General features: G+C 35.7%; 2 protein-coding genes across 2 annotated transcripts in view; one reads left to right on the top strand and one right to left on the bottom strand.

The window, feature by feature from the left end:
- LOC100540839 (NEDD4-like E3 ubiquitin-protein ligase WWP1) lies at positions 1-13,580 on the bottom strand. Its single transcript, XM_010709083.3, is given in 14 exon segments — positions 1-516; positions 828-924; positions 1,872-1,976; positions 3,101-3,221; positions 4,469-4,609; positions 4,703-4,836; positions 7,740-7,899; positions 10,977-11,065; positions 11,634-11,677; positions 11,680-11,704; positions 11,797-11,869; positions 12,905-13,033; positions 13,143-13,227; positions 13,336-13,580. Coding segments are annotated over 14 exon segments (1,329 nt in total). The 5' UTR covers positions 13,385-13,580; the 3' UTR covers positions 1-439.
- Positions 13,581-16,217: 2,637 nt separating this feature from the next.
- RMDN1 (regulator of microtubule dynamics 1) overlaps positions 16,218-16,834 on the top strand; it is a 12,069-nt gene continuing 11,452 nt past the window's right edge. Inside the window, exon 1 of the mRNA XM_019614128.2 lies at positions 16,218-16,278. Coding sequence (XP_019469673.2) covers positions 16,218-16,278 — 61 coding nt within the window. The remainder of the gene's footprint in view (positions 16,279-16,834) is intronic.

The raw sequence follows: 16,834 nt of genomic DNA, 5'->3' as shown, positions 1-16,834 counted from the left end.
TTTACAGAGATGCAGAGATGCTCCTTTTTTACAGAGACTCATAAGAGGAAATGTTTACCAAGAAATTTAATTTGATACATCTTCAAATTCCAGCAGCAGCATGAAAAGGTCAAAGCCTTATCCTTTCTACACATGCCTGGGAATAAGTTTTAACTTTTCCTTAAGCTTGGCTCCAAAAAGCCTCTGCCACCATTCTGTTTCATTCTGTGTCTTCCCAAAATTATCTTCCTGATAGCAGTTTTAAAAGTACAATGAATATTAATATCACAAGGTTGCAGTAGCAACATTTAAGATTAAGTTCTCTGTATTGGCACGTCAGAGCAATCAAAACTGAAGACAGAAATGGATAATGATTCAAATTACATTTCTTTTGATTTGGTAAATGCAAGACCAGAATAGAGAAACCACTAAAGTTTACAGAAAGTTTACAAGTAACAACTTACCAAGTGTGACTTCTTGGTAACCAAGTTTCCTTACCAACTTTTTCAATGCAGAATTTCTGAGGACCATTACTTCCTAGAAAATAAAATAACCGTAATCTGTTCCTTTGAAGTAATACACAAGACATCTGTTGGACATAAAACAATTCAGACAAAGCACTCAGAAATTAGTAGGTGCTACCTTTTACATGAATATGAATATTCCGCTAATAGAAATAAGCTTATTATAATTATAATCATTTATAAAGTTATTCCATGTGATTTCTGATATAAAAGACCTGCTAGAATCAAGCTGATGTACAAGAAGTTCCTGGGATCCACTTACAGCCTGTTTCATTTGCAAATGGAACAGTTACAGTCGAAAAGTTCGGGTCATTCTTCACTTACCCATAAGTTCAGCAAATCCACCCAGAGGTAATCGACAAGTGCCAGTGACAAACTGCAGAAGTCGCATGCGAACCTCGTTGTCTGTCTCTTTTACAAACTAGATACAGAGATTCAAATTACTTAGTAAAAAAATTTGGACAAAGCTGGAGAAAACAAAAAACTTACAAGCCTGTTGAAAACACATAATTCCATTTCGAAAGAAACTTTGAGAAAAGCTCATCAGTCTCCATTTCAGTAAATTGAGGGTGGAGGAAAAAAGGCAGTGATTTCACATTATATGCACTATTGACTGTTACAACATGAAAGCTGGTAACAGCTATCAGCAAAGTATGAAGAGTTTTTATTTCTTTCTAAAGCACTAAAACACAGTGATCATGAATCTTTCAGTAATGAGCTTAATCATTTTTTTCCTGAGAAATCGTATCCTTGAATCTTCCATTGCACTGAACACATAGATAAGCTAAAAATAAGTGATTTGTATCATTTTTAGAGAAACTTTATCAGAAGTTTATCTAAAATTGTGATTTATCACAAGACAGGAAATGCCTAGCTGGGAGTTCCCTCTAGGGAAATTCATAGCTCCTGGGAGCCTGTTGTTTTGCTTGTCGTTTGTTTTTCTAAAAATCATTCTTAGCTAACTCATTTAAAATGTGAGTTATAATTGGTCAGCACTAGACTGGCAGAGTTAATATGACGATAATCATAAATAATATGTGGCATTTCTGATGTACTCTACATTATGAACATTTAGAAGGTACATCACTGCCAACAATAGAAAAAAACTGTACTGTAATACAATCAATTAAAAGGACAAGATATAAAAATAAGTATTTGTGATTCAGCCATTCAAATTTGATGCAGGTACCTCACTGCCATTTCCCACCCTACACTATGCTCCTCAAGAACTCCTTTGTTTCTCAGAAAATAAAAAAGAAAGGAATAAGTGAGAGACTTCATTCAGATGGTATCCCTCCCCTTCATATGTCATTTGTGTTAGAAAACAGAGTAAAATCCCAAAGTTGGAAGTTTTACTGATCAATTTACCTGCCAGAACCACATGATCTGCTTGCTATTCCTCGTATAATGACGATAAACAGTGTTCCTTTGCCAGTCTGCTAAATCAACTTCTTGCATACCACAGAGCATAACCTACAAAAGACAATGATACTTGACTACGTACGCAGCTACACAAAGAAATTAAGAGTTGCTTTACTATTTTGTATGAGACATGCGAACAAAAACATCAATTCTTGTTCCAAACAAAGGACTGGCATTTTTTTTTTCAATTTTATGCATAATTAGGTTTTTCTTTATCCTAAGTTTGCAGAACTCCAAAATTGTTTGTGTTTTTATGTGATCTAAAAGTCTACATACTGAGGTTTCTTCCAATTACTAATTCAATAATAAAACATACAACCTTTCCCGTAAGAGGAAGTTCAACATTAACCAGGACAACACCTTTCACATTAAAATCTTGCCTCATATTCCAAGATGATGACAATTACATTGCTACTACTACTACAAGAAAAGATAAAATACACTGCAAAGTTTAAGTTCATAAAATATTCACTATTAGAAGCAACAAAAGCTGAAAATCCTAAAGGCTCCTCCTAAAAAAAAAAAACAGTTTCAAAACACTGCTCATTATAAACAGGCAGCCTTGGCAAGTCTCTCAGTAATAAATAAGCCTGCTACTTCAAAGCCTTTTGTCCCTGCTTCAAATCAGAACAGCGCACATAGATTAGGCTGGCTTTTAAGAAAGCTGTGTGTGCGACTGATACTTGCTATTAGCCCTCAGATTGTGTACTAAGAATCTACAAAATCTAGTATCAAACCTTGTTGGTTCCTACAGCTTTATGTCCTGAAGTGTAATAATCCTAGAATCTACCACAGATGATGCACATCAAACCAAGCAATCACCACACACCAGAATCAACTCCTGTGCCACCCGTTAAAAGGCCGTCCTCTAGGGGGAAAAGTTTTCTAAAACAAATTGATCCATCTGTGATCTCATATTCTGATTCTTTCATAGAAGCTTGCAAAACACAGTAAAAATGGAAGAACTAATCTAAAATTCACATCCACTGGACAATGCAAAGCCCAGATTCAATAAGGATATTGTCTTGTGATTTACCCTTGCCTCTCTTATTAAATTGCCCATGTCCCACAGGGTATAAAATGTAGTAGGCCACAAGTAAGAAATTCAAACTCGCTATCCATTTATTCATTCTACTTTTGCAAAAGGTAAAAATGCTGAACAGAAAAAACCTCACCTCCAGCTCTTTTTCATCAAAGTAGTGTAGCCACTGTAGTGGAACAACTTCATTAAAACCATCAAGAAAAGCTTTGGTTTGTTCTCTAACTCCCCGAGAAAATCGCCACTCAGCCATGAGCCTGAGATGGGAAAAAAGAAAAAAAGAATAAACATCAATTAGCACTCAATATAAAGAAGTTGAAATGTACAAAATTATGTATGTGGCCCAGTGAGGCAACATTCCCTCCTATTTTACCTTCTCACACTGTACGAATCTGCAGCCTATAAAGAAGTTAGCATACTGATACTAGTACAAATCTCCAAGTTCAAACGACAGTAACAACAGCAGGATGTTATTTAGGTTCCCGTTCAACAAAAAAGATTTATTACTATAAATCTTTCATTCATCTAAATTCAGCAATTAATTAATGATAACGATGGTACTTGGGCACTACGATTTTATTATGGCGAAATTTGCTTTTGCTTTGAAGTGTATAATTCTAGCATTTCAATGGACAAAAAGAACGATTTCCAATAATTTTAAAATATACTGCAGTAACACTGCTGCTTATAATAGCTATAACTATGGTTCCCAATACTTCCAGCTTCAGCAAGGAGTAGTCGTTTTCTGTTCCAAACATCTGACTTATGCTAAGATTTAGAAGAAGGAAGAGGTAACATGTTTTTTTCAAGTTTCAACTAAAATAGTCAAGCCATTTCTGAGTATAAGAAAGTGACTGTAAATATAGGTACATACTATAGAAACTATTACACTGCAAAACTAAAGACTACTAATTTAAGGTGGGAACTTTATGTACAGCATAACATATGCTTTATCACAGAAAAAGATCTCTATACATGCTCTTTGGAGATCACTCAAGTTGATCAAAAAGGGATTCAAAACAAAAAACAGTCATAGGGAAGAAGCAGGAAAGAGCAGTACAACAAAAACAAAGACAAAAAACAGTTCAAGTCACACCACATTGTGCCACGCTGTACACCATCCTCAATTTCAAGTTACCACGGTGATAATTTTGAAGTCTTCTGTCAAATACATTTCTTTCCATTATGAGAAGTTAATTAAAATAGGTTTGCTCATTTTCAATTTCAGCTATTCTCTCATTATATGTATAGTAACAGTAGTAATAATATAGGTCCTCATCTTGTTAACACATCTTGTCTTTTTTTTGGGGGGGGTGGGAAGGGAAGGCAGGAGGTTTTGTGGCATGGGAGAAATGGGAGGAAAGGGAAAAAGAGCGAAGAGCAAAAAACACCAAGATGCCACACGTACCAAGATAGCATTTCGATAATAGCAATGCTGAGTCATAAAATACTAAAGTGACAGTTAAAACATGAAACGCTTTCTTTGAAATCTAAGCCTCCCTACCCGATATACTCTTCTTTGTTCTCCTCAGTTACCAAGATATTGGAACCTCCTGATTTCAGCTCATGTGAGGTTACTTTTCCTAAAAGCTCCATATCTACACAGAAGTACATTTCCAAGTTACACTCTTCAATGTTATTATCCCTGAAGGAATGAAAAGAAAGAAAAATACAACAGGTTACAATAAATACTAAAACAGAGAAATTCATAAAAATTCCAAAAAAGAAATCTACAAACCTTATCCAAATTAGTGAGTTGTAAAATTCAGTATCGATAGATTCTAGATCCTTAATAGTAAGTTTCTTGCTCAGCATTCGTTTGTAGAAAGGCAAAGAAAAACCAGTGTCAATAAATTTCCCATGAAACAATGCCTGTTGAAACAGAAAAAAAAAAAGTTTCTTTAGCTGTTATTGAATTGCTGAATTGCTGGACTTGTATTCTTTTCTTTTCTCCTTCAAGTGATAAAAAGCAGGAGTAGCAGCTTTCTACTTCAACAAATAAACAAAAACAATGTTACAGTAAGTGACATTGACAAAAGTAAGTTTAACTGACAAAATTTATCCAAGCATACAATAAAAAAACATTTCATAGAAGGATATAGCCATTTTATGAGGAAATTGCTATTTCCTCCTTATTATGTGGATAGGTATGTATGCCAAGTGTTACTTAATCCTACTTGAACATGTGTTTTGATCCTACGTGAATGCTACTGACCATCTTCACTATGTGCATACATCCTGCCAAATCATCCTTTACACAATGCTACTGCAGTTTATAAAAACAATTAAAAATGTAATTGATGTTTCTGAAAGAGCTTTCAGAATCACCTTCTTTAGAGGAAAAAAAAAAGAGAGAAATTAGATTCTTCCTATCAAAAATCATACTAAAAAAATGCCTCACTACATACACACACACACGATGTGACCCAGTTAGCAGTGTTGAATCACAGTATTATGGAAACATCACTGCATACACACAGTTTATTAACCTCTATACAGACTCAGTTCTTCTGAAAGCTGATATTTTCGCAGTAGTAGCTGTGTTCTATTAGTTTTTCTCACCCTAATCCAGTATACATTCTTCACTGAAATACCTCCTAAAAATCATAGAATCAGAGAATCACAGAATGGCTTGGGTTGGAAGGGACTCCAAAAATCATGAAGTTCCAATTCCCCTGCAACAGGCATGGTTACCAGCCACTAGATCAAGTACTAGATCAGATTGCCCAGGGCCCCATGTAACCTGGCCTGTTTAACACCTTCAGGGATGAGGCTTCAACAACCTCTCTGGGCAATCTATTCTAGCATTTCACCATTATCTCAGTATCTTCCCCCTGACATCTCCCTTCCTTCAGTTTAAAATCATTCCCCCTTGTTCTATCACTGTCTACCCATGTAAAAAGTTGATTTCCCTCATCTTTATAAACTCCCTTTAAATATTAGAAGGCTGCAATGAGGTCTCCTCACAGCCTTCTCTTTTCCAGGCTGAACAAGCCCAGTTCCTTCAGCCTATCTTCACAGGAGAGGTGCTCCAGCCTATGGATCACCTTTCTGGCCCTCCTCTGGATCCTCTCCAAAAGCTCCACATCTTTCCTGTGTTGGGGGCTTGGATGCAGTACTCCAGAGGGGGCCTCGTGAGGGTAGAATAGAGAGGGACAATCACCACCCTGCTGGCCACCCCTCTTTTGATGGAACTCAGGATATCATCAGCCTTCTTGGCGGCAAGTACATTCTAAATCATTCTAAAAATAGGCTGCAGTATGGCATTTATTGCATGACTCTCCTTAAAGCTGAAATAAGAACAACAACCAGCGTAACAGCCCATTTTCTCCAGAAAAAGACAATGTTCCATTTGATTGCACTACATTCTCATTTCCCCTCTAAGGATTATCCTAGCACACATGAAGGCAAGATGCCTCTTTTTTGTTTGTTTACTTTCAAACTAGTCTAGAATTCTCATGGGAGAGTGAACTGGTAGAACTGGACAAAATAAACACTGAGTGCATTATCCAGCCATATGACTTCCTGTTGTTTGTTTTGTATTGTTTTTGTAGAAGTAGAGTCTTAAATCATCTCGTTTAATAGCTACGGTAATCTCACAGCAAACATAACAATTGTAGCACGCAAATATCAACTGCCATTCAACGATTTTATTTTGTTAAGAGTAGCACAGAGTAATACAAGACATATATTTACATTTAACTCCACTGCAGTCAAAAATGTCTGTGGCTATTTCAATACTTAAAGTCAAGTGAAGTTTTTATGATCTGAAAGCAGCAAGTCTTCTGGAATTCCGAGACAAACAGAAGCTACAACTGCACTTATTACAACCATCTAGAATCCTTAAAATGATTCACATTTAGGTTATTGCTCGAGCTATTTTAAGCCATTAGAAGGTATTCCAGGAAGTAGAGCAGTTAGTGCCATTCAAACCTTGAAACTATCTACATTGGGCACTATTATACTAGTCTCTCTTTTTCGTAGAGAATTTAAAATGAAAATATCAAACTGCTTCAAGAAAGAAAAGTTTGACTTTTAATGACTTTAAATACTTTAATTAAATTCTCTTGTATAATGAGGTAGATTTCTCAATTAAAAAGCATTTAAATGATGCCTATGAACAAAAATCACTACAAAAATAAACAGAATTTGATTCTAGCACACGATTTGCTTTACCACATCTTCCTGCTAAACGGCATCGCAATTTCCTCTACTTCTAGATGGAAGGATATGTTATAGCAAGACTCCATTAGAGATACTCGGCTCAGTGATACAAAGAGAAATGATGTAACATCTCTGTTTAGCTTATAGCTTTAAGAGAAACATAATGGCAGTTATTCAGGATGCTGTGAACTCCCCTGCAAGCTTCTGTTTTTCCACATATGTGACCTCTGAACCTTAATTTAAACACACATTTGGATACAATGTACTTGCAAAACATTTTAAACACATTTTTTCTAACACATTGACCTGTACCAAGTCTAACTGAGGAACTTTTTTACAAAAATATTAGTCACATTTGCCAGAGCATCAGTATTCAGGCAATAAAGCAACAGTTTACATGAAGAACACACATCTAATTGACAAAATTAAAATGTTATTTTGAATTTCATATTCATTTCCATCACCATCCCCGGAAAATTCAGCATTTAAGAAACATAACACTCAGGAAATGTTTCAGGTGGATTTGCTTAGATTAAAACTGTAAAAATAATACCATTCAGAAATAATTGTATAAATACAAGAAACAATAAAACTTCAAAACTCTAACCTACCATGGCAATAAAACGTCCAATGAAACAGAAATATGAAAGATGGTCAGGATTGATTGTTGATGCTGGATTTATCTGTAGGCAATAGTTACTCTTGCCAGCATATTCAAATAGGCAGTACATAGGGTTCAGTACTTCATGGGAAAGCAAGAAAAACCATTCTCTATGGAAAAAAAACAACAGGTATACACATAAAAACCAACAAATACACAAATACACATCTTTACCACCATTCCCTTTAGGCATCTAATGAAATGGTCAAAATAAATGCGAACTTGGAAAAATAATATTAACAGAGTTGTATTACAGCCATAGAAAAATATAAAGCTTTAAGCACTTTTTAAATATAAAAACTATCAGTCCATAAAAACTATAATGCTAGAAAGTCATCATTGCCACCTCTTAGAAATGATTGTTCTCACCTTGAATGCATTCTCATAGCTTAGCTGCCCAGGAGCACCCTCATCATGCCTGCTTTACTGCACATGATTCAAATCTCTATTTTAAAAGTTCTGAACAATCCAGGTAAAATCAAACATCATCTTATTTCCGTTCCCAGTCTGCCAATAAAACAGACACTGAACTACAGCAATTTAACAAATTACCGTGCAACAGTTACACCAACAGGACACAAAGATATAAAAATACTTTTTGTTGAGGCTTAATACATCTCATTCCCTGGTTTCATAGATTCCAACTCAGCTGACCTGAAATTATAATAAGATCTGGTACTTCTGTATCAAGATAGCTGATGTTTAAAATATTTGTCACTTTGAGCATTTTATAAAACCAGAGACCTCAGGTGCAGACATATACTCAAGTATTTTAATACTAGACCCTAAACACAAGCAAGACCCTGAAACTGAAAAGCAAGGGCTAGGGAAAAGATCCAGGGACCTGGACAGGCTGGAGAGCTGGGCTGAAGCCAATGGGAGAGCTTCAACAAGACCAAATGCTGGGTCCTGCACTTTGGCCACAACAACCCCAGCCAATGCTGCAGGCTTGGGGTGGAGTGGCTGGAAGACTGCGTAGAGGAAATAGACCTGGGGGTATTGATTGATGCTCGGCTGAACATGAGCCAGCAGTGTGCCCAGGTGGCCAAGAAGGCCAGTGGCATCCTGGCTTGCATCAGAAACTGTGTTACCAGCAGGAACAGGGAAGTGATTGTCCCTTGTACTCAGCTCTGATGAGGTTGCACCTCAAGTACTGTGTCCAGTTTTGGGCCCCTCACTGCAAGAAAGACATTGAGGCCCCGGAGCAGGTTCAAAGAGGGCAACAAAACTGGGGAGGGGTCTGAAGCACAAGCCTTATGAGGAGATTTTGTTTTGAGGGACACGGTTTAGTGAGAACTATCGGTGATAGGTGAATGGCCGCACTGGATGATGTTGAAGGTCTTTTCCAACCTTGGTGTTTCTGTGATTCTGTGAAAAGCTGCAAAGGGAGAAAGGTCTATCCTGTAACAATTGCAAGAGCAGAATTCTATTCTGACTGTCTTTCAGCTGTCACATTTCAGAGGTGTTTTTTCTATCCATCCCTGTATTTATCTGAAATCGGGGAATAAAAATGAGAAGTTTGCAGATGTGTTTCTCCAAACAGTTCAGTGAAATTTAAGTAATGGATTTACAACTTGATAAAATATGCTTCTAGCTCAAAGGCTATTTAGAAAGAATAACAGAGAAAGGCAGCTAGGATAAAACAGCCCTAATTGGGTTCTGTGCATCTTTTAATAAGCACAAGAATGTTGTATACCATTCTATGCAAGTTTTGTACTGAGACAATTGTATTAACTCCGTAGTATCAAATTTAATAAGCTTTTAAATTGTATCACAGCCAGATAACAAGAAAAGAAACAAAGAACATCTTTTTCATGTTAACAGCTAGAACTAGCCACAGGATAAAGAATTCAGATCGTTCCTGCCAAACAAGGTAAATATCCGGAGGGAACACACACAGAGTTTAGCCTGCTAAGAGACAGGATGATTAATCAGGTGCATTGGCTTTCAATCTTGTGTTAACACAGTACTGCATTAACAAGTCAGTATGTGAGCACTTATTTAAGAATTCTCAGCTGAATTACAAGGAGATCCTTGTTGTTTCTTACTTCATATCCCATGTCTTGGGCAAGATTTATTACAAAATCTATGAAATTTTACTACTTGCATATTTCTTTTCTTAATTTATTCTGCCATATTTTGTGACTGATATCAAGTTCAATTATTCCTCTTTGGAGTACTTCTGTTTCTCTGGAACAGCTAACTTGAACTCTCCTGGTTCCCAGGGTCAACATCATAGGAACACCAAACAAAACAAAACTCATGAAAAAAATAATAATTTCTTCCTGCAGTACTCCAAAAAAATTTTATAATATTGTAATTCAGAAACATAAACACACACATACCCACCCAAAAAAGCTCAATGTTCACAAAAAAAGTTTCCTTACTTAGAAATACTGCACATTTTAACAGAGTAAGTTAGCTGGAAACAGAACTCATTTTAGAAGAGAAAAGAAAAAAAAAGAAAAAAAGAAAAAAAAACAAAAAAAAACAAAACAAGACAAAGAAATAGGACCCGCAACGGTAACTGACATTTTCATCCTACTAGCAACACTTCAGTCAAGTAACTGGCTGCAGCAGTCAGTGGTTATCCACTATATGGATAACAAAGGAAATGCACTTTACCTATGATTTTCTTGTTAAAATTCTTTTGAATCCACTCCAGATTCTAGAAAAACTTGTGCTCTAGCTTTTGGGTATTCCTACACAGCCTGCAAAGTCCTCCATCATTACTTCACACCTGCACTGCTCTCTCCTAGCTCACAGTCATCCTGCTCATATCAGCCCCTAACCTGGTATTTGTCTGATTTTTTCCTAAATAAGCAAAATTATGTACTCCACAATCCCTATTTTCAACAAAGCTGAACTTTATGGTAGAAACTTTCTGAAATAACTCTGCCTAGAGAAATTTACTGGCTACCAAAAAACTAAATCCAATGTAAGCATCACTCTGTCAGTGAATAGAAGTGAGATCATAGTTTTACTAATATAATTTGTACTCTTAACAATTGCCAGAGCTGCCAGTTCTACCTCCTTAATACATTAAGGGGAGCTAGAGAACTAACCAAGACAAGACTGTAAAAGCAAGCAATTACTTTCTGAAGAGAATGACATTAGAAATCAAGATTAGAATGCCAATTAAAAAAAAAAAAGGAAAAATAACACTTCCAAGTAAATTTTATTTTACCTTGCCAATCCACCATAATCCAATCCTTCTTCTCCTCTGAATATAACATATAATCTTCTCCTCAAATCATAGGGTTTTAATGCCATAATCTATCGAACAAACAGAATTCATTCTAAATTATAAATGATGTATTTTCAGTGCAATTGCTCCATCAAATTTAGATTTAATTGTTACAGATATACCATATAGGACAAATGTTTACAAAGACTTGAAAAGCAATTACATCAACTCATAGAACATGCATTCAAGGAACTGAACACAAAAATGCCAACTCATATTCAAAATCCTTGAGCAGCAGATAAGCAAGAACTTATCTGGAAATTATCACTACATGGTTGCCCTGTTCTTATACTTTTCCAAAGGTATACAATATCTGCCAATCTTAAAGGAAAGTTGGCTAAAAGGCTTTTCATCTCACATAGTATAGATTTAGGAGTTTAGACAACTAACTTAAAACATGATTTCCTCTGATCTGAAGTGAAATATACTTTCACTGATAATACACTTTTAGTTTATAGAGGACCCTACTAAAAGAGGCTTTGATGGAACAAGGGCAGCAAGCATTTTGATAACTACAGAGAAGAAGGAATATACATTGGCTACAGACTGAAGCTGAAGAACTTCAGCTTATAAACAAAACAAATTTTGCGGTCTTACTTGCTGGAAGGAATCCTCAAACAAAGTCTGTCTGGATACATTGATTTCACATGGCTTGGCAGTGCATTGGACTGTAATCATAAAGTAATAATGTTACAAGGCATAAAATACATTTATGAAAATTCAAAAAGACTCAAAAACTAAGTAATTACTTAATCAGTACCTGACACAAGTAACGGAAATGAGCAAGTTTCCACCTAAAGCTACGCTCATAGGCAATCTGTGGCCCTTTATTTCTGTAAGGGAATATATTTGAGATACATTAACCACACAGACATCAAACAGAACTTTCAACACCAAACAAAAGCTTGCAGATTTCAAAAATGCACAAAAGATTGCAATCATAAGATACGATCACAAATGGAAATTCTTAATACACGCCCCAACTTGTTTTTGTATTATTTCCCAAATAAACAAAACGTTTGGTTGGCCAGTCTTCCTTTCCTCACCACTGCTACACCTTTTTGCTATTGTTGTTACAGATACTACTCAGTTTAGGAGGGTACAGATTCTGAGGATTTCAAATATCTATCAATTTTGTAAAAATTAAAAGCCAGATAAAGGAAAGACATATATTATGTTGTCTTCATCGAGAGAAAGGTTGCAGTATGATCTTAATCACATCATAATCATCAGGGGTTAACATAGGTTATAAAGGCCTCAACTGTTTGTGGAACCAAGAAGAAATTTATTGTACACCAATCTACAGGTTCCTTGGAGGAAATGCCATTGACACATCAAAGGTAAGCTCCATAAACGCTACCGTGCACAAAAGGCATTAAGACAAACACCATCAGCTGGGTCAACACTTCTGATTAACCTATTTAGAAACAGAAGATCTGCAAGTAAAATTTGGACAAGTATTCAGAACTTGTTTGCTTAGCCATTAATATTATTAGAGCGTGTATAACTATAAGCAACACATCTTACAATCATTTATTGTTTCCATTAAAATTGTTTATTAGTTATATTAGTTGAATTTACGATGTACTGGCTTACCTCACTTCCTTTCTCAATTTACAGTGCAATTACAATCTTCGTATTTGAACAGTGCATAAAAACTACTGAACCTTACAGTAGTACGGTGAAGCGTGGCACAGAGAAATTGACAATTAAAGGTTGAAAACAGGTTTACAAGAAAACAACATGTTCATAATTCATTGTTCAATTCTAGCTAGAGGCATAGACTGTTTTCTGGTATGAGAAGAACTGCATCATTGAAATGTAACAAATGAAAAAGTTAGAAAATACTTTTGCATTTCCTCACTTACACAGAAGACTTCCCAGTACGAGGATCATTGAAGGTGGTAGTTCTTGTATTATGATCAACAAAATATCGTACACCTTCTCTCGTGTATCTGATTTCCCAGCCCTCCGGAAGAGGGTCCTCATTTTGTAAACTGCAGGAAAAAACGAAGACAGTAATTTTTGCCTCCTGCCCAAATCATGGCTTTTGAAGTGATAATTAAGCAAGATCTTTTTATTTATACAGTCAATATACACACCTACCCTTGAGTTCGAGGGTCTTCCCATTGTGTTGTCTTTGTGTTATGATTTACAAAATACACCCTATCATTTGAATCCACTCTCCTTTCTAGGGAAAAAGAGAAAACAAACAAACAAACACACACAAACTATACAATAATTGCATTCCAAATTTCTCTAACTGTTGTCTCCTGAAGTCAACAGCTAATTAACTTACCCCACCCTGGTGGCAAAGGCCCAAGTGGATCATTCTCTGCTGACAACATCGAAGCCTATTTATGAACAAGAGTACATCCAGTTAGGTCAAATACTAGTCATTATTCTTTCCCATAACATGTTTAAAGTTTACCACTAGCTGTGAAGACCACACCTCCTGGATAGCATGCCATTTTTAGTCTGTTTTGGTGGAAAAACGCAATTGTGTGACAATTTATGATTTGTTGTCTTGCCTCCACTGTTTCCAGCCCTACATACCATACTTTTCCTTCTTATTGTAAACTTGAGAGAGCCAGTGATTTTAAAAATTGTGCACTTCACAGAAGTTATATAAAAAGATGTGTGCTTCTTGCTTAAGAAAACACTTTACTGTTAATTAAAAATTCAAAGTATGTGTTAAAACAAAGTCTAATGCCAATTAAAGTATTTTTTCATATCCTCAGTAGATGTCGTCTTCTCTGCTATTTTCAATAGCTATTTTATAGCTATTTTCAATATTTGTCTTTCTTTGTCAAAACAGTTGCATTCCATTAAAACATTCAGATGTTTTTTATATAATGCTAACATACAGCAAGGTTAAAAGGGGAAAATAATTTACGAAAAGATTAAAATACTATGAAGAACCATACTACACTTCTAAAGTACTGTAAACTTGCAGAAGTCCTCCAGTAGCTCCCAAGAATACAAAATATGGCATGATTAGAGTATGAAATATTTAATAAATAGAATATAAAAGGCAGAAATGACCCCAGACCACAGGATCCATGCTCTAAATTATAACTAAAAGCACCCTCTCTAAAACCTTTACAATGGTGAAGTTTGCTTGCCTGGTTATGTTGTTCTTTTCCACAGAATTAAATTTTGATAAGTGGAAACCAATCTACATTTTCCAGAGTATCTTAAGGATCAGCTTACTGCCTGCTTCAGTTTTAAATAGCATTTGCAATACAAAAAAATTCTCAAGCCCACTTAGAGTTTCCAAACAACAAATTCACATAAGAAAGGCTACAGTATTTCTGGTGTTCTCCTGTGATACAGAAGCAGAGTAAGGATCGTAACAAAATGCAATGGCTATACTCAAAATCAAGCTATTAGATACAAAATGAGAATTACCATCATCTCAGAAGTAAATGAAGTTATCATTTTCTGCTTTTGGAATGTATATAGTCACAATGACCTTGTAACCAAAGATTTCTCTGTAGTACATGTAAGAACAATAGCACACAGTGGAAAATGCTAACTGCCAAGGAAGTGAATGGTGAAATTATTCAGAGTTCTCTCATCTTTTTAATGTGCCCAATTATATACATGTGGCCAACAAATACTATGTTCTTAATTAAATAGTATATTTTAGAAAACAAACCACAATATTTGACCATTTCTAACATATTTATCACTTACTATCTTTATATTATTTAAAAACTGCTACTTGTGTATAATGTTAGTCTTCCAAAACCCTTTTTTAAGGCATCTACTTTGAATGAATATTAAAATTATGTTTTTCCCCACAAATAATTATTTCTTCTGTTTTTTCCTAATTCATTTGAATATAAATAGTCGACATCGTTATATTTATTAAAAAACAGTAACTTCAGAAATTTATACTGCAACTAACTATGTGCAAGTTACAAGACAAGAAAACAAAGTCTGAAGCAACTCTAATCACATTAAATATTTTGAAATATCTAAATAGCCTTCCTAAACAGAATTAGTCTACAACTGGGTCCAAGTAACAATGGATTTGGCTCAAGTATAAATTATTTTACACTTACTTCCTTCCATGAAGTGTCTAAGTAGCAATATGGTGCTGCTGTGTTCCATGAAAAAGATAAAGGAAAAGGACTAGCTACTGCTATGACAACACAACAAAAGAGAATGAAGCTAGAAAGAGATCCATAAAACAACTGCAAAATAATGAAAAACATCAATTCCAGGAAAGTACCAGTAGTACTTTCAACAGAAAAAAAAAAAAAAAAACTAGAAAACTATAATGGTAAGGCTGTGACTATTATTTCCTTCATATAACTTATCTTTGACCACTCAAGACAGCCGAAATTTCAACTTGTTTATTAAAAGGATTAAATTACTGTTTCCCAGAAAATAACTGAGTAACTATGTTACTCAGAAGCTGCTATATAAGCAGAGTTCTGGTGTGTCAGAGGAAGACAAGTTACCTCATTTGACTATAACAGCTTGAGAAGTGTATAGAAGCACCTACCTAAAAGATAAAAATGGAAAAAAAAAAAAAACACTCATACTTTCTTCAATAGCATTTCAATTTTTCTTCTCCTCAAAAATGTGAGTTCTAAGTATGCAACTGATATGCTACCTAAAAAATAGAGCCGTAAAGAGGTGTGTGAAAGGGACACAAACAATCCAATTATCTCTTCTCCTCCTTCAAGTATATTCTGTCTGACAAATTCCAATTTGATGATTCTAAGGTCAGAAAGTGAGAAATAAATCTATGGTGTTTAATGAGAGTTATTATTAAATCAATCAATAAAGAAATATGATCTAAATAAAAAATACACTGCTCTCTCAGAGAATAAATCTAACTAAAAACCAAATAAATCTCCGATCAGGAAAAGTGAGTAAAGTAGTATAAAAGCAGAGAAAGTCACTCAGAGAGACTTCTTGGCTTCCGCTCCAATTACTGCATTTGCAGTTAAGTCATCTGTATGCCTCTTTTTTTTTATTTTTCAAGTTTCCTCTAAAGATAGTGATGGAAAGTTTGCTTTTTTTTTTTTTTTTTTTTTTTTAAATCAAGAATTAGGAATCAAGGTTAGGAAAGCAAAAGCCCTAGCAGAATTAACACTAACTAGGGATGTCAATGGCAACAAGACATATACACTTCTTTAAGTACATCAGTGACAAGAGGAAAACATGGGCTCACTGCTGAATGAGACAAGAGATCTGGTTGTACAGAACACAGAAAAAGCTGAAGGCATTCTTTGCCTCAGTCTTTACTAGCAAGACTGATCTTTAGGAATCCAGGATCCCAGAGACCAGGTAGAAAGTCTGGTCACAAAATCATAGAGGTTAGAAGGGACCTCTAGAGATCATCTAGTCCAAGTCCCTGAAGATGTACCCTTGGTGGAGGCAGATCAGGTCAGAGACATTCATAAATCACAGAATCACAGAATTGTAGGGGTTGGAAGGGACCTCTAGAGATCATCGAGACCAACCCCCCTGCCAAAGCAGGTTCCCTACACCAGGTCGCACAGGTAGGCGTCCAGGCGAGACTTGAATATCTCCAGAGAAGGAGACTCCACAACCTCCCTGGGCAGCCTGTTCCAGTGCTCCGTCACCCTCACCGTGAAGAAGTTCTTACGCACATTCGTGCAAAACTTCCTGTGCTGCAGCTTATGTCCGTTTCCCCTCGTCCTGTCTCCACGTACCACTGAAAAGAGACTGGCCTCACCGCTATGGCCGCCACACCTCAGATATTTATAAACCTGGATCAGGTCCCCTCTCAGTTCTTTCTTTTCTCAAGGCTAAAC

This window comes from Meleagris gallopavo, chromosome 3 (genome assembly GCF_000146605.3).
Source record: "Meleagris gallopavo isolate NT-WF06-2002-E0010 breed Aviagen turkey brand Nicholas breeding stock chromosome 3, Turkey_5.1, whole genome shotgun sequence".
Taxonomy (NCBI): Eukaryota; Metazoa; Chordata; class Aves; order Galliformes; family Phasianidae; genus Meleagris; species Meleagris gallopavo.
This window is presented reverse-complemented; position numbering and strand designations above follow the sequence as displayed.